Source organism: Furipterus horrens, unplaced genomic scaffold (genome assembly GCF_987537825.1).
Source record: "Furipterus horrens unplaced genomic scaffold, mFurHor1.1.pri manual_scaffold_8, whole genome shotgun sequence".
Lineage (NCBI taxonomy): Eukaryota > Metazoa > Chordata > Mammalia > Chiroptera > Furipteridae > Furipterus > Furipterus horrens.
In genome coordinates, this window is record NW_028327178.1 from 93,102,693 (window position 1) to 93,124,514 (window position 21,822).

Here is a 21,822-nt window from a genome sequence, read left to right on the forward strand (position 1 = left end):
CCCAACCAATCACTAGGCGCCCGATACTCTGTTCGAGTCATTCCCTATCCCTCCCTTTAAAATCTTGTCAGCCTGTACGCCAGCTGCTGTTCTCTCCTTTGAGACAGCCCGGCAGGTTCCTCTTAATAAATCTTGCATCTCAGCTTCCTTGGTTTCGGTTTTTTACTATTTCTAACATAAATAAATAAAAAATTAAAATTATTCTTATTGAGGTTTAATTTTCATATAATAAAATGCACACATTTAAAATATGTAGTTCAGTGAATTTTGAGAAACTTGTATCTGTTATAACTACCAGAATCCAAGTTGTAAGATTCATCACCCCAAAAAGTTTTCTTGTGCCCCTTCCCAGACAATCCCTATTCTTCACCCATGGTCCTAGGTAACCAACAATCTGCTTTCTATCTGTATAGATTACATTTGTCTTTCTTAATGTTTTATGTAAATAGAATCATACCATATGTATTGTTTTGCGTCTGCTCCTTTCACTCAGCGCAGTGATTTTGAGTAGTTGGTTTACTCCTTTTTATTTCTGAGTAGTATTCTCTAGGAGAACTTGTTAATAACTCTCATGGAGGGCTTATTATATTCTGGGCACTATGCTAGGTGCATAGCACATGCTTTTATTTGTAATTCTTACAATTACCCTGCAAGGGTTCCAAGAAATTTTGTGACTTGTTTGAAGTTCTATGGCTGGTCATCAACTTGTCTTTTATTGCTGCCCCCACCCCTAGTCCCCATTTAAAAGTCCAGATAAATGTGATCTGATAAAAGACATGAGCTTTGACTCAGATAGACCTGAGTTCAAATCCAAGCTTCAGCCATTTCCTGGGTGCCTTAACCTCTCTGCTGCTCATTTTATCTCTTAAATGAGGCCAATGGCACTTCTCTGGATGCAATGGATATAAAGGCTCTAGCTCAGGACCTAGCACAGAGGGACAATACATGGATGCCACAGTGTTTTGTTTTGTTTTGCCTTCTATTTTTCTTAATTTCCCCATGCACCAGACCAGCAGGCAGGTCACTCTGATACACCTCCAACTGCCACCACCACAACCCTCATGTATGCAAAGGCCTTCTGAGAGAGACTCTGGGTCCCTCGGAGTGGATGAAGAAACTACTCAGGCACTCTCCATCTGAGGAAGGAAGGGATGGGGTTTTCTCTAGTGGAAAATCAGCCCCGTTTCTTTATTAGCCAGGGTTTTTATCCACTTTCCACATGCAGAAGTACTTAAGGAAAATATGCAGCACTTCCCCAAATGGTAGGGAGTGAAAGGGAAATGCAGATCAATACAGGGTTGAAACATCCAGGTATTTTACACAAGGTCAAAAGCATTTCCTCTTACTTAATTGTTCTGTTCTTCACATTTTACTGACAAGGATTTGAGGCTTTACAGAGAAAAACAGAGCAGGTTCCCTTTTCCTTAAAAGCTACTTTGGATTTCTATTCTATCTTTAAAATCCCCCGGAGGGTGGGATTCAGAGCAGGCCTGGGAGACAACCTGCCGGCTAAGGGCCCAGCTAGGGGCGGCTCCGCATAGCGGTCAGAGTCTTTTAAACCAAGCCTGTCTGCTTCCCACATCTCCCCACGTCTGTCTGTCCCCCACAACCTTCTAATGTGCTTTCCTGTGCTTTCTCTAACAGAAACTTCTCCTGTGCAGAGATTTAAGGAATTCCAGATCAAATCATATCCTGTACAGGATTTCAGTTCTCTGAAACTTCTGAATCTCCAGAAAGCCTGGGAGCAACAGGGGACCAACTTCAGTAGGAAGATTAATACCCAAGAAAACAGTCTTCCAAAGACCTTGGGCCCAAAGATCAAGTAAGCTTAGCTCTTGGTAGAAAGAAGGATCCAGATTCTAGATGAAAAGGATGATGTAACTTACAAGGCAGAAACGTCAGGGATGCTGGGGAAGGGGTGGAGGAAGCAGGTGCAGCTTGACCCCAAGGGTTGGGGTGTGCAGGGGAGGCAGCTTGAGAGGTGCTAGGTTTGATATCCAGGAGCTGCATTCTCTGCCTTTAGCTTTCAAGGCCACTGTGGCGGTGAGCTACTTCCCTTCTCAGGAAACCCATCTGAGGAAGAAGGGACAGGACAGATCTTGCAGTTCTTGACACCTTATCTCTGTGTTAGTGGATCTTGAGCCTCTTCAGAAAATTCTCACTATGCAAGGGTGGCAGTAGGTAAGAGCATGGGCTTTGGGGTGGGTTCAATCCAGGTTCACATCCTGGCTTGGCCACTTATTTTAACTCTATGTCCCTGGGCAAGGAACTCGACTCCTGTAAGCCTTAGTTTCCTTGTCTGTAGATAATAGTGTCTGAGTCTCGGGGTTGTTCAAGCCAGCAATTAAATGAGATAATGATTGATAACTGTATCTAACACTGTGGAACACTCTGCCTGGTACTGGATTATCTAATTTAACCATCACAAAAACCCTACGAGGTAAGGAAGTACTGCTATTATCACTCCTGTTTTTCAGGTGAGAAAACCAAGGTACAGAGAGAGACTAAGTTACTTGTTTCAGGTCACACATGTAGGAAGTGGCAGAGCCAGGATTCAAGCCCAGGTAGCTTGTTAGTGCTCAGTCTTGTTGTCTGGTACAACTGTCACACTGGGAGAACGTGGATGCTCTGTTGCCTCAGCCAAGAGAGGCTGAGGAGCAGGAAAGGACACTCAGTGGGCATCAGCCTAGAGGCAGCTCAAAACTGGGCCCAGAGCAACATAACAGACCCCTCTCCCCCATTAAATAGGGAATGAAAATATTGCAGTGATACTGATGATGGCATCAGTGTCACCATCTCCATACTGCCACAGTGCCACTTTCCTGGAGTCTTTTGTGTGTTACCGTTTCTAGCCTGCTTGCCTCCATGATGAGCATCCCATAGCTTCTGAGTTATTTTCTGAGATGGATATTCTTTCTAAGGGATCCAGTGCTTGAAATCCTAACCCCTGTTCTCCTGAAGGCAGAGACGGAACAGACCGCGTTTCTCTGCTATATAAATCAGTAAGGGAAAAGGGACAGGTTGGACCCAGAAGTGAAAAATAAAGGACATGCTGGGCATGTGCCTCTCATGTACAAGTCCTGAGGGTAGGGGTGAGAACAGAAGCCAGCCTTATTTATGTGTTGAGTGAGTTCGGCTATATCTTGAGGTGTAAGTAATCTTTTTCCTGACTCTTATCCAAATAGCATAGCCTGTCTCTTCCTTCTACCTAGCCTGAGACCAAAGAAAGCACAACAAGATTGCCTGGTAAAATTAACCCCAACATAAACAAAGTATAGGGCCTCCAAGCCACCCATGGAGGCCTTACTTTGTAAACAAACAAACAAGCAAACAAAAGCCATCTTCTCTGCCTTCCTGTCAAGAAGAGCCCCAGCTTCCTTTGTGTCGCTAGAGGTGCAGAGCTTACTCTTTGTCAAACAGTCTGTTCCATTTCGGACAGCCTTCAGAAATTCCTTCCTCACGTGGAGCGTAAGTCAGCCAGCCTGGCCTTCTCGCCCAGCAGGCCTGGTTCTGCTGCATGAGTTTGTTAGCCCCTTCCTGCACACAACAGCCTTCGGGTGTTTGGCGGGGGTGTGTGTGTGTCCTATCTTTTTCTCTTCCAAGTCTCCCCCCTATTAAACTTCTCCAGTTCCTGATGCAGTCAGCCCAGGGCTTGATTTTGAGTTTTCTCACTTCTGGGAGAGGGGAGGAAGATCTCCATGTGCAGCAGAGTTGGAGTTGGTTATCCATGGGCTCATGAATTGGCTGTGTTACAGATGGGTTCTTTTCGAACACGGTGTCTAATTTCAGATCCAGGCGTCCTCATCTGATTGAGTATCCCATGATCAATACCAAGCACGGTGATCTCCCAAAGGAGGCTTCAGTGGGGGCTTACATGAAGATCCACACCATGGAGGAAGGAGAAATCATCGTAAGTGTATAGAAAGCCTTGTTTATGATATAGTATGTAACATGATGGGGTGGGAGTGTTAAATAATGAGCAGAAAGGTTTAAAAACATCCTGCTCTGTACGTGGTGATCTTAAGGAACATTATTGATTTTTTTAGTATGAAATTTAAGAATTACCATATTATGCTTATGTTTTAAAAAGAGTTCTTATATTTAGGAGATACATGTCAAAATATTTACAGATAAAATGTGACATCTGGAACTTGCTTTAAAATAATTTAGGAATAACTCAAGGGAGTCCCCATTTACTACACCTATTCAACATTGTACTGGAACTCCTAGCTAGTGTATTAAGACAAGAAGAGGAAATAAAATATGTAACTATTGGGAAGGAAGAAATAAAGCTATCTTTGTTTGAAGATGATATGATTGTCTATGTAGACAAGTTAAAGAATAAAAACAAAATAACTTCTGAAGCTAATAAATGATTATCTCAAAGTTGCCAGGATAAGGCAATTAACAAATGGAATTTAAAATTAAAAACACAATACTATTTGTAATAGCACTAAAAAGTGAAATACTTATATGTAAATCTAACAAAATATGTTCAGGATCCATATGATAAAAACTATTAACTATAATGAAAGAATTCAGAGAAGATTTAAATAAGTGGAAAATATTCTTTGTTCATGGATTGTATGGTTCCAATTATGTGACATCCTGGAAAAGGCAAAATTATAGAGATAATAAAACAATCAGTGGCGACCAGAGGTTCGGAGTTCAGGGGGAGGGATAAATAGGTAATGCACATGGGATTTTTTGGGAGAGTAAAATTCTTCTGTATGTTACTGTAATGGTGGATTCAACACTTTAAGAATTTGTCAAAACCCATAAAACTTTATACAGCACAAAAAGTGAACCATAATCTACGTAATTTGTGAAAATAAAAGACATCTGGGAGTGCAGGGGATCCCAGGAAGGAATAGACAATGACAAGAGAATCTAACAATATTACAAGCGCATGAAACCACCTCAATGAAGGGGGCGAAAGGAAAAAGTGCTGGTGACAAAGTATTTGGCGGTGACTGGAGTCTGTACGGCTAACAGCAAAAGGAACTGCACATGAGCTTTGTACTCTAGTTGGTAAAGTAGTTTCCCATCAGTGTATGGAGTAATAGTTGATACTTCTGTACATGTCTACTGAAATGGACCAATTAAGTAAATGAAAGGCAGGTGGTAGGAGCCAGGTAGCTCACCACTGGAGTGGATATTTACAAATAAGCAAGGGCAAGAGGTTAGAATGATCCATGTGTAATGGATTAGAGTTGAAGACATCAGTATGCACTCGTGTTTAGCTTAATATTGATACAGATAATTACATATAGAGATATTTATAAATATATGTATAAACATATATCTTTTGCTCTGTCAGCTGACATGACCTAAAAGAAATGGCACTCCTATAGCAATGAACACACTAGCGCCCAGATCTAGGTGTCCAATACCATTCTTCAACAAAAAGAAAAGAGCTCCTTGGGAAATAATTGACTCTAGGACTAGGACAGGAAGTATTCAAGATAAGTCTGGAGTATTTTGTAGTGCCAGGAAGTACTCAAAGTATAAAATAAACATCCATGAGTACATGCTAATGCAATGCATAAATAATGAATAAATTAATAAAAAGAAAAGTAAAGACAAGTCTCTATGCAGAAGAATTCCAAATACCTTATGTAGATGCTCTGCCCTAAAGGAGAGGATGCATGTAACAGCTGCTCCTTAGGTGTGGGCTACATAGTGATTTCCTTCCGAAGAGTACACTATGGAAATGGAAGAAAAATAACTTCACAGTGGTAAAACCTGAGAAACACTACCAAAGCCAGGTGATCTAGGCCAGCATCGACAGTAATAAGTCATGTTGATAGTATGTCCCCTTAATATGATATGACAGAACTGGGATATGTGATGAGAATGGCACTTTATCTCTGTGGTCCTGTTCTGGAGCCTCACGTATGCTCTTCCTGCTGTTGCTCAGTTACAGCGTCTCCAGAGCCTCGTAACGCCCTTCTCACTTGTGTTGTGGCGGGCTCTTTAAGGCTTCTGCCCTGCTGGACTGTGTGTCTTCAGAAGCAGGAAGGTCAGCTCAGTACTGCCTGGGAGCTGCAGGCACTACCTCAGCCCTTGGTCAATGCCGATTGAATATTTTTGAGCTCTTAGGAATCTCTTTCTTTTATTCAGTAAAACTCTGCCTCCTGCAACTTTAACTAGTTCCCCGCACCTCCCCCCACTATAGCCCAACTCCAAGGACAAAACAGAAGAAATCAGCTTCCTTGCCATGTGATGGCCCCTAGGTATTTAGAAAATGCTATTTTGTTTTTCATTCAGCATGTATGGAGCCAGGCACAGTGCCAATACGCTGTCACTTATTTTCTTATTCAGGCAAAACATCCTCTATTCCTTTCGTCAGTCTTCATGTGATGTAGTTTCCAGCCTTCTTACTGTCCCCTTCACTGCAGTTTGTCAGTGTTCCTAAGTGAGATGCTCTGGACGGAACTTAGGCTGCCTGAGGCCAGGTGCCCGGCCCATGAATGCAGCCTGGCACATTGCAAGGTAGAGGAGCTGGGGATGCTTGGCACCTGGGCAGAACAGAGACACCAGAGGACAGGGAAGACATTGTCCCATTTGGTAGATGGTGAGAGGAACGTGAGGCCATGTCAAATGGCACAAGAACAATAGGATGCGTACTATAGAGGGCCTGCAATGCCAGAATAGGGACCTTGGACTTGATTCTCTAGTAAGACCTGGCAGGCCTTGGGTTGAGCTCAGAGCAAGAACCTGACTGCTTCATTCACCACACAGAGCCCGGTGCACAGAAGGGCCCCCACAAATATTTGTTAACAGGACCCTATTGATGAAAATGTTTGTGGATGTGCCTTTGGTAAGACCCTTTCCCTGCTTTCAAGGCCCTGGCTTCATTTGTAGGATAATGAATAGTAATAGCTCTTCCTATATCACTGACCAGAAAACAGGATATCACATTTTTCTCATCCTGGGGAGCAAGAGGTGGAGCTGGGTTGGATGTGGAAAAAGCAGAGCTTGGGTCCTGCAGCGGAGACCTAGGTTTTGAGCCAGGAGGCATTAGGGAACCAGCTTTTCCTGAGGACAGGCTGCCTGAGGCCTCAGAGATGGTCAAAACTGGGCAGGTCAGGGCCATGAACAGTGCAGAAGGAGGATCACACATTGCAAGGGGGTGGTGCCTTATTCTTGTTTGCTTCTAATTAGCCAGCTGTGTGGCCTTGCAGAAACCACTTTAAATGGGGTTACACTCTGTGTAAAACAACCAGGTATGCCTGTTGACTTCTGTCTCCCTTCCAGATATAACCAAATCGGAATCCATGCCAGGGAGACAAAGGAGCATCATAAGCTGCAGAGAGGAGGCTGGTAGCTTAAGTTTACCTAAGCAGGATGGAGAAAGAACTGAGGCTCCGTGGGGCCATGCCCTTATGAGCAAAGACCTGCAGAAAAGGATGGGGGAGGGGTGCTAGCTGCCAAAGGGAAGCTCTAGAAGAGGAGGACTAGCTGTTTGATTTTTGTCACAGTCCTAAGGATGAGAAAATGGACTTACTTGGCACAAGGAAGTGTTGAAATTGGATATGAGGAAAAACTTGTAAAATGCCAACCCCTGGAGAGTGACCCTGAGTATGATTCTGAGAGAGTCTGCTGCCTGCAGGTAGGGAGGGGACAAATGTCTTAAGGGCTCTTCTAGTCTGAGAACTCAATGTCCTGGAGCACAAGGAGCCCTGGACTCCTCCCCATCACTTGCCGAATAACCTCGGATGGATTCACTTCCTGTTTGTGGCCTTGTTTTTACCATGTGGAATATCTGCTAGTAGAAGTGGATGGTCTCTGAGGTCAACCTTCTGGGCCTTTTTTCTCTAGGGCCTTCACCAGATCCTCCTCCCACACAATGAACAAGACATGCGGCCCTTCATCCTCATGAGCCTGGGAGTTGAGTTGATAACGGTGAGGAAAGAAAAATTTTGTGAGCTGATTGACAGCAAGGTAACAGAAAAGTTGTCCAGGTTCAAGATCAAGTACCCCAGGTCAGTGCTGGATATGTGTGTACACCCCACCGGATCAAAGGGACACAGTTTCACCTGTTATTTTAGTAAAAGAAAGAAAAAAAAATGTTAATACCTAATGCTGACAAGGGCAGGATGAAACTAGTAGTTGTTGCTAGACTCTAAATTGGCTCAATCCTTTGGATAATATAATTTTATTATGTTTCAAGGGCCATAAAACTGTTCCTACCCTTGGAAACAATGGTCCACCCATGAACTTATCTTTATATAACTAAGTTATGGGGAAAACTACATGCATTAGGATGTTCATAGCAGTCATATTCATAGTAGAGAGAAAACCACCACCACCACCACCCACACATGTTATAAGGGAATAGTTTAGAAAATTGTGGTCCATTCAGTTGATAGAATATAAATGTTTTATTAAAATTTTAAGTTTAATGGCTCTAATAGCAGAAAAGTAAAATGGGTAATATAATGATAATGAAAAGGACAGGGTACAAAATTGTGTTTATACTATGACCATGTCTTTGTAAAACACAAGGGAAAAATCTAGAAGGAAATAGGCAAAAATGATAATTGCTGTGGTATTGCCAAATTTGTAATTGTCATTCTCTCTGGAAGGTGGGACTCACAGGGACTTTCTAGTTATAGTTATATATTTCTCTCATGTTTGTTTTCGCAACGAGGGGAAAAAGCTATACTTGGTAAAAGTTTTGTCAGGGTAGTGACATTCCAAGTGAATTTTTTCCTTCATTCTCCAAATTTTCTGTAGTGATGATATATTACTTTCATAATTAAAAAAGATAAATATCTACCTTGAAGGATTCAGTAAAAGGTTTTTAACTTTTCTTAAGTTTTCAAATTTTCTAGAGTGAATACTTTTTAATATAAAAAAAAAACCTTTTTTTATGTAAAAATTAATCTATTGCCCACACCAGGGCACAAAACAACTTTTATCTTGCATTCTGTTACTAAAAAGTATTTGAGTGTATTTTCTCTAAGAATATATATGCAATATATATAACATGTGCTAATTAATTTTTATTTATTATATCCATAAATTGCTGTACTATATATCATATACATTATAAACATAAAAAAATAGATCTTTAAAAACATTGTCTTGGCTGATGTGGGTCAATGGATTGAGTGCCGGCCTGCGAACCAAGTGTCGCCGGTTCGATTCCCGGTCAGGGCACATGCCTGGGTTGCAGGCCAGGTCCTCAGTTGGGGGCGTGCGAGAGGCAGTCACACATAGATGTTTCTCTCCCTCTCTTTCTCTTGCTTTCCCCTCTTTCTCTAAAAATAAGTAAATAAAATATATTTCTTTAAAAAAAACAATAAGAAAAAGATAAATATAAATGAAGTCCTACTATTTTCTTCATTTTTAAAACTCTTCACCTGAGGATATGTTTATTGATTTGAGAAAGAGAGAGAGAGAGAAAAAAAAATCTATTGACCCTGCCTTATGCGCCCTAACCAGGAATCGCACCGCAACCTTTTTGGTGTAAGGGAAGATGCTCCAACCAACTGAGCCACTCAGCCAGGGCTGAGTCCTACTATTTTCTTTATATACTCCTACTACTTTCTTCATCTTATTCATCTCCCTGGGTGACATGCCCCCACCCCCACTTGGTACCCCTAGCCTAGATGCCTGCATGTCTTACCACAGGTAACCCTGCCTCAATCTCGTCTTCACCAGATCCTTTTTTGCTCTTGCTAAAACTCAGATCAGACTGTGTTATACTCCTGCTTAAAACCTTTCAGGGTAGCCTGACCTGTGTGGCTCAGTTGGTGGTGTATCGTTGCCAGAGTGAAAGGTCACCATTTGGATATCCGGTCAGGACACATGCCTGGGTTGTGAGTTCTGTTGCTTGTCGGGGCTCCTAGGAAAGTGGTGTCTCTCATATCAATGTTTCTCTCCCCCTTTCCTCCCTCCCTCCCCCTCTCTCTAAAAATAAATAAATAAGATATTTTTTAAAAACCCCAAACTTTCAGTGGTATCTCACTGCCTATACGATACAGTGCAGAATCAATGCCACATAAATGGCTCTTCATAGTATGACCCCTCAACTTCCCTGCAGCTTCTCCTGCCCCACCTCTAAGACACTTCGGCAACTCAGGCAGATGGCTTCCTGGACCCACTGTAGGCCTCTCTGCCCAAAATGTCATCCCCCAATTCTATCCCTCTCTTTCTGATAAATTCCTGCCCATTCTTTAAGACTCACTTCCTCCAGAAAACCTTTCCCAACTGACCCCAGTTGGGCCCAGCTGGGGTCAGTACTGCCTTCTGTGTACTCATCATGCTCCCTCCACAGATCTGTCACGGACCATACACGTTGTACTACAGCCATTGCGAGCTGTGTAGTTTGTGCAGTTCTTTCCTCACCTCCTGAATCACTGCTTCACAGAAGCAGGGATTGTGCTTTGTCTGTCTTTCAAATCTAGCACCTGTACAGTACCTGGTAGGTGGTCAATAAACGTTGAGTAAATGGGGCGTACTCATTGCGGGAAACTAGAAAATGCTGAACGTTTAAAAAGATGAGAACCAAAAGCATTTACATTCCTTCCACAATCCCAATTAACATTTTGTGTATTTCTTTTTTAGTATTTTTTAACCACATGGATATGTGCCAAATTTATTGTTTATCATTCATACACACAAAGTTTATAATGGGGATCATACAGATTATACAATTTTGCATCCTCCCCCTTTTTCTTTTCTTGTCGTGTTATTGTGATCAGACTTAATTTTGCTGGCAGGTGTTGGATGCAAGTGATTTCAGTGTTAGAGGAAGAAGTGGTGTGAAGGCAGGCAGATCTGTAGCTATGTCCCGTAAGCCCCTGAAAGAATTTGACACCCATGTATAACCTTGGATAAATTCATCATTTTTCTTCTCTAGGCTTCAGGCTATGATCTGCAAAACCAGAAAATTAGAACAGTGTTCCCTAAAGTATGGAACACTTTCACAGAAGTTTTACAGGATGATTGATTGACATTGTTAGTTTTAACAGCTATGTATTTATTGTAGTGTGAATTAGAAAAATGACATGACTCACTCACTAAACCCATGCTCTGACAGATTTTGTTGCTTAGAACAAAGCCAAAGTAAATATATAAATGAAAGGAACTAAGCAGATTTAAGAAAAAACATTAGTAAATTTTAAAAAACAGATAATATATAGATATGGCCCAAATTGGGGCAGTCTGTGGGAAAAAAAAAGTTGGGATACAGTAGTAGTTCCTTGCAGTTCAAAAATGCCACAATTCTCTGTGCACTACCCATATAGAAAATGGCTATTGAGAGCCATCTACCCAAGGAACAATTTAAGGACCCTTAGCTCCTCATATAATGCCTGGCACATGATGGGTGTCAGTTTATGTCTGTTGAATTGAAATTCAGAAAAGGTTCCCATAGACTTGAGGGTGGCAGATGTTGGGGCTGCGCAGTCAGCACTTTGCTGCAATCATCTATAATGCTGACAGATTGCATTCTGGCTTATTCATTAATTGTTGAACTCATGGTTTTCTAGACTGCTAAAGCAGTCAGAAATCATATCCATTATTGAGCTCAAATCCCTATGTATTTTACTGAGGGCCATGAGGCCCAGGAAAGGGGCTGTGACATCCTGTTGGTCACATAGTCACTGGCTGAGATGCCTGTCCCGTGAATGCCTTGGGCTAGATCACCTGAAATCTCTCTCCCTACAAACATAAGGAGTACCATGTAGAATATGATCACAAGAAAGAAGGGAAATCTCCAAGGGCAAAATGAAGAGGAACCTAAAAACCAAAGCACAGAGGGTGATCTAGTGTTGGGATTGCCCAGTGAGGAAGAGGGTTAAAGGAATCCTGGGTTGAAGTTGTACATCCTGCAAGGACAGATGAAACTTTCAGCTCAAGTGAGTCAGGGATTGGAACTAAAACACCTGCATGAAGCTGAGGCCTCTAGAAGTGCTACCCCTTTTAGTGAAAAACTAGACTAGAAATCTGTGTGACCATCAGCAGCAGGAGGTAATGTGGAATTTTGTCTGTCTTAACCCTTTGAGTGCCATGCATAATTTGAAATTTGGATCAACATGAGAAAAAGTTATATCTATATAACCTGAGGTACAAAAAAAGCGAAAAAAACATAAAATACAAATTATTCCATTGTTATTTACGTTTATAGCCGTCGAAAAAAGTTGCTGGGAGCGACGCTGGCACTTTTGGGAAAACTTGTCAATGTCGTTCACAGCAACTTTGGCACTCAAAGGGATAACTTGGAAAAAGAAGATGCCCTAAGAATTTGTAATTGCCTGTTTGCCCCCCTCAGAGTTTGGTGAGTCCTTTAGCCTCCTTGGCCACAGTTTCCATGTTTGTGAATTGAGGTAGTTATGAGGATTAAATTAATTAACAAATGTAAAGTGCTTGGCACGAGGTAAGTGCTAAGTCAGAATTAGAGGGTGTTGTTATTTAGTACGTCAGAAATTGGAACTTAATGGAAATTTTTAAGTAAAGACTTCCCAGTGGTGTGCTGGCGAATGTTTAACAACAAACTCTCTGGGAGGTGGGAGGTAGCCCTGACTTGAAGTGTTTGCCAATTTCTGTGGTGTACACACTCCCACCATGCCCAATTTTGAGCTATCAATCTGATATCACTGAACATGGAGCTAAGAGATTCGCACAATCAGCTCTCATGAGCTGGTGGGAGCTGACTTTGATGCATCACCGAGACCAGCAGGACTAGCTTATAGCCCACCTCGACCTCTGGATTTTTTATTAAGTTGATCTCTGTGGGTCAAAGTGGACTCTGTTCTGGTCAAATGTTGTAGCCAGAAGAATGTTCTAGTCTGTTTGTGATTTGTTAGGCTTCCCTCCTTAGGTGACAGGACAGGTGACTCAGTGGAAATAGAACAGGCCCTTGCCTTGCTGTGGTCTCAGAAGGAAATAAGCCAGTGACTGCTGAACTCATGTCACTCTCCCCTACGATCCCCCCTCACATGCTGTGAGGGCAGGGGGCAGAGTGGAGCCAGGACACCCAGGCCAGCCCAAGGCAGCTATCACTCGGCTTTTTGTTTTTATTTTATTTAAAAAAATTTACTTGTAGAGAGATGGGAAGGGAAGAGAAAGAGAGAGAGAGAAACATTGATGTGTGAGAGACACATCAAATCGATTGCCTCTCCCATGCCCCCAACAGGGGACCTGGTCCACAACCCAGGCCATGCCCTGGCATAGAATCAAACCAGTGACCCTTCAGTTCACAGGCTGGTGCTCAATCCATTGAGCCATACCAGCCAGGGTGCTTTCTGTCTTTATAGATATGTCTGTTACTAGATATTTCATGTAAGTGGCATCCTACAATATGTGGTTTTTTGTGACTTGCTTCTTAGCATATTTTGAAGGTTCATCCATGTTGCAGCATGTATTAGTACTTTATTCCTTGTTATTGTCAAATAGCATTCCATTGCATGTATGTAACATACTTTATTTATCCATTTGTCAGATGGTGGACATCTGGACTGTTTCTTTTTGGCTATTATGACCAATGCCGCTATGAACATTCTTGTGCAAGATATTTAAAAATATATTTTATTGATTATGCAATTACAGTTGTCCCAATTTTTCCCCTTTTCCCCCCTCCACCGGTACCCCCATTCCCTCCAGCAATCCCCTCTCCTTAGTTGATGTTCATGGGTCATGCGTGTAAGTTGTTTGGCTATTCCATTTCCTATAGTGTTCTTAACATCCCCCTGTCTATTTTATATCTACCAATTTGTGTTTCTTAATCCCTGTACCTTTTCTCCCAGTCTCCACCTTCCCTTTCCCAACTGATATCCTGCCAAATGAACCCCATATCTATGATTCTGTTCCTGTTCTGCTTGTTTGCTTAGCTTGTTATTTGGATTCAATTATAGATAGTTGTGGATTTATTTCAATTTTAATGTTCATTGCTTTGATCTTCCTTTTCTTGTATAATTCCCTTTAGCATTTCATATAATAATGGCTTGGGGATGATGAACTCTTAGATTTACCTTGTCTGGGAAGCACTTTATCTGCCTTTCAATTCTAAATGATAGCTTTGTGGATAGAGTAATCTAGGTTGTAGGTCCTTGCTTTTCATCACTTTGAATACTTCTTGCCAGCCTCTTCTAACTTGCAGAGTTTCTTTTGAGAAATCAGCTAACAGTCTTATGGGAACTCCTTTGTAGGTAGTTGTCTGCTTGTCTCTTGCTGCTTTTAAGATTCTCTCTTTTTCTTTAACCTTTGGCATTTTAATTATGATGTGTCTTGGTGTGGTCCTCTGTGGGTTCATCTTGTTTGAGACTCTGTGCTTCCTGGACTTGTATGTCTATTTCCTTCACTAGATTAGGGAAGTTCTCTTTCATTATTTTTTCAAATAAGTTTTCTATTTCTTGCTTTTCCTCTTCTTCTTCTGGCACCCCTTTCGATTCAGACGATGTCCCAGATTAGAATGGAAGGGCAGATAAAGTGCTTCCCAGCCAAGGTAAAGCTAAAGGAGTTCATCACCACCAAGCCATTATTATAGGAAATGTTAAAGGGACTTATTATTTTTTTAAAAAAAGAAGATTAAAACCATGAACATTAAAAAGGCAACAAGTTTATAACCATCAACTACTGAATCTAAAAAACAGAACAATAATAAAAAAAAAAAAAATCCACAAACTAACTAAGCAAACAACGAGAACAGGAACAGAATCATAGATAACGGGGATCATTTGGAGGGTTATCAGCTGAGAGGGGGAAAGGGGAGAATGGGGAAATGGTGCAGGGGTTAAGAAGCATAATTGGAAGGAACAAAATAGTCAGGGGGATGTTAAGAATAATATGGAGATGCCAAAGAATTTATATGCACAACCATAGACATGAACTAAAGGAGGAAAAATTGGGACAACTGTAATGGCATAATAAATAAAATATACTTAAAAAAATAAAGAGGTGATTCCTACAGGCTCAAGAGGGTAACTGGGAGTTTCCATTCCCCCTTTCCCCTTCCCTCTTCCAACTTTCTCCACCTTCCCATTCCCCCTAGTTAAAAAACAAAAAACAAAAAACAACAACCCAGAGTTTCCTAAGCCTATCCTCATTTTTAAAAATTCTTTGTTCTTCCTGCTGTTCTGATTGAATGCTTTTTCCTTCCTTGCGTTCCAAATTGTTGATTTGATTCTCAGCTTCATCCTCTCCAACTTTTGGTTCCCTGTAGATTTTTCTTTATTTCACTTAATGCAGCTTTCATTTCTGCCTGGGACTTTTTTATGCCATTGAAGTACCCAATGAGTTCTTAGAGCATCCTGATAACCAGTGTTTTGAACTGTGCATCTAATAGGTTGCTTATCTCCATTTTATTTAGTTCTTTTTCTGAAATTTTGTTCTCTTCTTTCATTTGGGTCACATTTCTTTGCCTTCTCATTTTGGCAGCCTCCCTGTGTTTGTTTCTGTGTATTAGGTAGAGCTGCTTTGACTCCCTGTCTTTGTAGTGTGACCTATTGTAGAAAGGTGCACCAGTTAAGTTGTATGGGACAGAGCTTTAAGTAACCGCTGGGGTGGGGCAACCTGTGTTACCCCTCTGTGGCTGTGTTGCGGAGGGCTCACAAAGGGGACAGTGCTGCTGCCTGGCCTCTGGAGTTTTGCCCAAGAGGAAGCTGTCTTCTAGCACTAGCACTTCACTTTCTCCCCATATATCACTGGCGCCCTTTCAGTTGTTGTCCTGGTGCTGAATCCGAGAAGGGGTAGGTCTGCATGAGTCCTAAGTCCATTGTGGACCCTGTAAGAGGAGTCTCTTGAGAATCCTGCAGTTTCTTCCTCTGCCCAGCCCCCACTGGTTTTCATAGCCAGAAGTTATAGGGTCTCATCTTCCTGGCACTGGAACCCTGGGCTGGGTAGTCTGAACTACAGCTGGGATCCCTCACTCCCAAGGTATCCCTTCTGTTTTTTATCTACCACGCGTGGAAGAGGCCGGTCTCCACACCTCTCTGTGCCTCTCTGCGCCTCCTCCCCTCCTACCTGTCTGGATGAATATGGTGTCTTTAGATCCTTGGTTGTTGGACTTCCACACAGCTCAAATTCCTGACAATTCTGGGTGATATTTCTTTTGTAGTCTAGTCGTATTTTTTGCTGTAGTTTTGTGTGGAGGCGAGGTATGTTTATGTGTGCCTCTATCTTGACCAGAAATGAACCTCTTGTGCAAGGTTTTCTGTGGACACGTGTTGTCATTACCTAGGAGTAGATTTGCTGGGGCATAAGTTAACTCTGTTTAATGTTTTGAGGAACTGCCAGACTGTTTTCCAATGTGGCTGCACGAGTTTACAGTCCCATTAGTAATGTATTGGAACCCTTGTTCCAGTAGTTTTACATCCTCATCAACACTTATTACCTGCTTTTTAAAAATTTAAAAATTTATTTATTTGTTTTTTTGTTTGTTTATTTATTTTTAGAGAGGGGGGAAGGAGAAAGAGAGGGAGAGAAACATCACTGTGTGGTTGCCTCTCACTTGCGCCCCCAACTGGGGACCTGACGTGCAACCTAGTCATATGCCCTGACTGGGAATTGAACCAGCGACACTTGGTTTGCAGACCGACGCTCAATTCACTGAGCCACAGCAGCCAGGGCTTACCTGCCTTTTCAATTATAGCCATTCTAAGAAGTGTAAGTGGTATCTCACTGTAGCTTTGATTTACATTTCCCTGATGGCTAATGGTCACATATATAATTTAAAAATTTCAGTAGCCACATTAAAGAAGTAAAATGGGTGAAATTAATTGTAATAATATATTTTATGGAATTCAGCATATCTAAAATATTATCATTTCAACATGTAATCAACATAAAATTATTAACCAGGTACTCTACATTCTTTTTTTGATCTCAGACTTTGAAATTGGGGTATGTTTTATACTCACAGCACATCTCTAATTCAGAATGGCCACACTTCAGGTTCTCAGTAGCCACACGTGGCTCATAGGCATTGTGTGGAACAGCGCAGGTCTAGGGGAAGAAGGTGTGGAAGGGTAAAGGAAGCAGAGAGAAGAATCTGGGAAAAGGCACCAAGGTGGAAGCTGCACATTGTGTTCAGGGGTTTCAAAGAGTGGTGGGACGCAAGGCTGGAGGGGCAGAGGGACAGGGAGGAGCTGGCGTGGGAACCTCAGCCTCTGTGCTTTACCTTCAGCGATGACAATATGTGCCAGAAGTTCCTCATGGAGAACAGCTGGAATATCTTTCGGAAGGACCTGGTGAGGCTGCTGGTGGAGCCTCGCAAACGTCTACCAGTCACCCAAATTTGGCACAAGAAGAAAGAGATCTACAACCCCAAGTCTCTGAGGCTGGATTTGTACAGCTTGGACAAGAAGACCAAAACTCATTATCCCATTCTTATGACACCCCAGAAATGCCTGCCCCCATTGAGGATGGTCCAAGCCATCACAGCACCCCGGTACAAAATCCAAGAACTCCTGCCTCAGTACAAGAATGCTGGGCTCCTTCTTTAAATCCAATAAAGGATGTGTTTCCTGAATGACCACCATGGGAGTTGTGGGGCTTGGAGTTGGGGGTGATGAGGGCTGAGCTGTGGGTCTGGAGATATGCTTGAGGGTAGCAACTGGGGCACTGTCTCCCTGATACTTGCAGAGTAGATGGTCAGGAGGCTGGATGTGGATGAGTTTATCACTGGGAATGGTCTCAGGGGTGGGAGGATCTTATCTAACAAGATGGATGGGAGACACAGAGAGACTCAGATCAAAGTGAGCAAGACGGGTTGTGAACTTAAATGCCTTCCAAGGCCAGACAAGTGATCTAAAGGAGCACAGCAGAAGGACTAGGGAGGCAGCGGGGGATGGTTGGGACTGGTGTGCACATTCCCATCCCGATGGACCAGCTGCTCCTTGGACCCAGTCAGTTGATGCCATGCCAGGAAGTAAGTGCAGGCCTGGTGCCGCTGGTCTATTTTTCAAGAGAACCAGGAAACCCAATATTTAAGAAGATTCCTATTGGTTTTTAAATGTGAGCAACTAATTCAAATTGTTTTTGAAATACTGTGTTAGGCAAACAAAACACTTATGTGGGCCGTGTTGGGCCTACAAACTGCTATTCTGCAAATGCTCATCGGGCACCTCTGTCAGACTGCCAGGGACTGGAGAGAGGCGGGACTGTGGAGGTAGGTGTAAGAAGCCAGAGAGAGACAGGTGGGAAGTGTGACAGGAGTGGCATCCTGGGTCAAGAATGAGGAACATGCAGCCTGAAAGAGAGGAGGCAGGCCAGAGACAAGGAGGTGGCTGGTTGGACTTAAAGAGGGCTCCTCAGTCCCTCTGGGGAGGGGTCCTGAATCTGCAGCCACCTATCTCTGATCTGAGCTGGCTGTCCTGAGGGTAGCCCTGGGCCTAGAACTTAAGAGTTCCTGCCTCCTTTTAGCCTCAGCACCACAGACCCAGTGCCCAGTCGCTCCTTTCCCTTGGGAAACCTCATAGTTTAGCTTGGACAGTGCCAAGAGGCCTGGTGGAGACTATGATAGCACCAGAGCCTGGCCTGGCCACCAGGAGAGAGATGAGCCCTCCCCCAACCTCTACACTCAAACACTCACCTCCCCCACCCCTGGCAAGGAGTGGAGTCTGAGGGACACACTAGTGCTGAGATGGACATTGGAAGCTCTGGAGAGCCTGGCTCTGTTTCCATCTCACTGGACCCCCTTAAGCACCCTGAGTCCTTTACCTGCACCCCATTTCTCCAGTGGCAAAGCGAACAAGTTGGGCAAGATCAATGGTTTTTGTGAGTGAGGGGTGAGTATAGTTTGAAAGCATATTCAACATCCTTTTGTATGTTGAATTAAAAAAACAAACAAACAAAAAACACTTCTATGTTGCCCAGCAAAGAAGGAGGAGTATGGACTTTTTCTCTCAGGAGGGATATGGGTGTAAAAAGGTAGAGGAGCAGTGTGGATTGAATAATCTCAACTTCCCTGCAGCTCCAGAAGGTCAAGGGGTCCTGGAAGGGCTGTCCGTGACCAACAAGAATGGGGTGGCACTGTGTCGGTACCAGGTAAGTGGGAGTGTCTGACTTTATTTGGGATCTCTTTACATCTAGGGCTATGATTCCAAGATGATGGCGTGTACATCTTGTTCATTCATTTGAAATTTATTTATTAAGCACTTGCTCCATAGCAGACTCAGAGCAAGAAAAGAGGCAATGTCTGTTCCCTCTTATTCTCTAGTCCAGGGGTCAGCAAACACTTTCTGTAAAGAGTCAAGTGGTAAATAGTTTAGGTTTTGCCAGGCATGCAGTCTCTGTTGTAGCTACTCAGCTTTGTGTGGTGAAAGCAGCTTTTGTGTTCTACTAAAACTTTATTTAAAAAAACAGGTGGCAGGCCAGATTTGGCCTGTTGGCCATAACTTGTTTAACCCCTGCTCTAGGCAATAGGGAGCCCTTGAAGGTTCTTGAGAAGATAGGATATGGGGAGAGAAGCTTATTATTGAGGACTTATTCTATGACAGCCATCTGGCTAAGCATCTGACTGTAGAATCTGATGCCCTCTGGGCTAAGATCCCAGCTCTGCCACTTAACGGCTGTTGAGGATTAAAAGAGTTCGTACGTGCACAGCCAGGTGGAGGATTGTGTTCACCAAGACCCCTGGATCCCACTTTTTGGAAAGTGAGAGAAGAAATATTTCCAGAACAGGAGGCAGATCCTGTTTCCTAGGAGAGCGGTGAGTGACAAAACAGACTAGAGGCAACCTGAGAGTGAAGGCACTATGTGGGGAGAGACTCTTGGGGCGGGGAAGTCTGGAGGGCAGCAGAGAAAGAGCAGTTTTTTCCTGAAGCCACTGGGTAACAGAAAGACCCGAGAGTGAGAAATGTCTAAAGAGAACTTCAAAGAGCTTTTCTGTGCATTGAGAATGTGTTTCTCCACTGGCATTTTCTTAAACCAAGTACACATTTGATTAGCTCTTAATTAGGTTTTTAGCAGTACTGCTCTTTGGCTGCAGTAACCAAGCAGAGTGGGCAGCAGGAAGCCCCAGTTATATTTGGGTTACACAGGTACGGTCCCTGGTACATAGTAAGTACTCAATATACATTAGATAGTATCAGCACCTTTTTGACTGAGACCAGTTTGGTCGTCTGGAGACTCCCCCTTTCAGTGGAATAGGAAACTGAGGCTTTGGAAGGCTAAGCCTTCATCATCAGTGGTAAAAGCTGTCCCCAAGAGATTTGGGGTGAGGTGGCCCTGGCTGGCATCTTGCTCAACCCCCACAATCTTCACTAAGTGAAATTACTGTCAACATGAAGGGACAGCCTTGAAGGGAGAGAGCACAGGCAGATCACTGAAGCATCAGCCTACGTCCTGGGTGAGGGTGCTGTTGCGAGAAGGATGGGCGGGACAGTGTGGGGAGGGCTTGTGATTGCTTGTCAGTGTGCGAGAGCCTCCTAGCTTCCAGGCTGTGAGCTTCAGAATAGGCATCGGTTCTCAAGGCTCCTGCCCCTCTTGCACACACACTCTGCAACATGGAGCAGGGATCAGAATCAGGCAGGGGAGGACAAATCAGGATTTACTTGCTCATTCAGCAGAGCAAATATGATACCCCTTGGCCCAAGTGTTAGCAAAAACCTACAGAAGTCCTCACTGCCCGCCTGGGTTCAGCTCCAGGATCAGGAAACCACAGTGATCTGTTACGAGGGAGAGTGACCCAGGCTCAGGAATTGGGTGCCCAGCATGTGCCAGGCATTATGTGAGGCACTTGACAGAGGCCATCATTTACCCTGAAAATATTTCCTGGCAACTCTCTAGGTGGCTTATCCCCATTTGACAGATGAAGAGCGTGAGGCCCAGAGAGGCAAAAGCCTGTCTAAGCCCCCTGGGCAGTCAGGTGGTGGTTTCAGGAAATCCATGTGCTCTCTGCACCCTGTGCCCTCCTAGGCTCTCAGCATTACAGTGCATGTACTGTCACACCACGTTATTCGTCTACCCCACATGCACCACCTGTTTTCAAAAAAGAAATTCTGCACACACAACCCGGCAACTGTGCTGGAGAGAACATAATCGCCCTCTGGAATGATTTTCCATATGTAAATAAGCACAGTCATACTTGGAGAGGCACACCCAGGCCACTGGAGCCAAAAATATAGCCCCCAGCACTAACAGCTTCCACTGTTTGAGGGAAATGAAAAAACCCATTTGAAAAATAAACAAGGGAGACGATGCCAGTATTTGTTATAGGAAGAATTTAAGATCCCATTTTGGGGCTGGAAGCAAAAGCTGGGCTGGAAGCAAAAGCTTTCTTTACATCCTCTATTCCTTTTATATAATTCATGGAAAAATCTTACCTTCCAGTTACAGGAAGTCTAAGGTGTGAGATGGGTCACTCCGCAGCTCCCAGAGTACCACCAGAGGCCATTTTGCTGTGGTGCCTTTCTGCTCTTCAGGGACTTAGGGGTTTAACCACAAGGGTGCTGAGTTGCAGAATCCGTAATCACTGGTTCAGAGCTGACAATGAGGTTGAGAAGTTTCTAGGTGCAGAAAGCTGAAATGAGGGTTTCTCGGGACTGCTGAAGGCTTTGGGCTTCAGCCCTGGGGAGAGAGCTCGGGGCAGGGGGAAGGTAGGATAGGTGCTGAGTGACTTTCAGCCGGGCTCCTTCCCTTTTTGCAGCTTCACTACTATCACTTGTGAAATTTGAGGGTGTTCTTCAAGCCTCCCTCCAAACCCAGGGCTGTGCAGGGCCCCTGACCCTCTCTCTTCTTTTGCACCCACCTAATCTCCTACTTCCAAAGCCTCCCCACCCTCAACAGAAAATCAGAATCAAGAAGAAAATGGATTATTGAGTCCCTTGGTGAAGTGTGAAAATGAACTGTGGATGAGATAATGGTACT

At 43.4% G+C, this 21,822-nt stretch overlaps 1 protein-coding gene and 1 long non-coding RNA gene across 4 annotated transcripts in view; one reads left to right on the forward strand and one right to left on the reverse strand.

Annotated features, from left to right (window-relative positions):
- Positions 1 to 17,456, forward strand: part of CNBD2 (cyclic nucleotide binding domain containing 2) — a 47,769-nt gene extending 30,313 nt beyond the window's left edge. The window contains exons 9-12 of the mRNA XM_090286338.1: positions 1,645 to 1,822; positions 3,790 to 3,910; positions 7,825 to 7,988; positions 17,138 to 17,456. Of these exons, the coding sequence (XP_090142464.1) occupies positions 1,645 to 1,822; positions 3,790 to 3,910; positions 7,825 to 7,988; positions 17,138 to 17,456 (782 nt within the window). The remainder of the gene's footprint in view (positions 1 to 1,644; positions 1,823 to 3,789; positions 3,911 to 7,824; positions 7,989 to 17,137) is intronic.
- Positions 1 to 21,457, reverse strand: part of LOC150003501 (uncharacterized) — a 29,488-nt gene extending 8,031 nt beyond the window's left edge. The window contains exons 1-3 of one of the 3 annotated variants that reach the window (XR_016512771.1): positions 21,279 to 21,457; positions 5,614 to 5,705; positions 3,407 to 3,869 (exon numbers count right to left, since the gene is read on the reverse strand). This is a non-coding gene — a long non-coding RNA (uncharacterized LOC150003501). The remainder of the gene's footprint in view (positions 1 to 3,406; positions 3,870 to 5,613; positions 5,706 to 21,278) is intronic. The other 2 variants (XR_016512772.1, XR_016512770.1) reach the window with 2 other exon arrangements.
- Between the last annotated feature and the right edge of the window lie 365 nt (positions 21,458 to 21,822).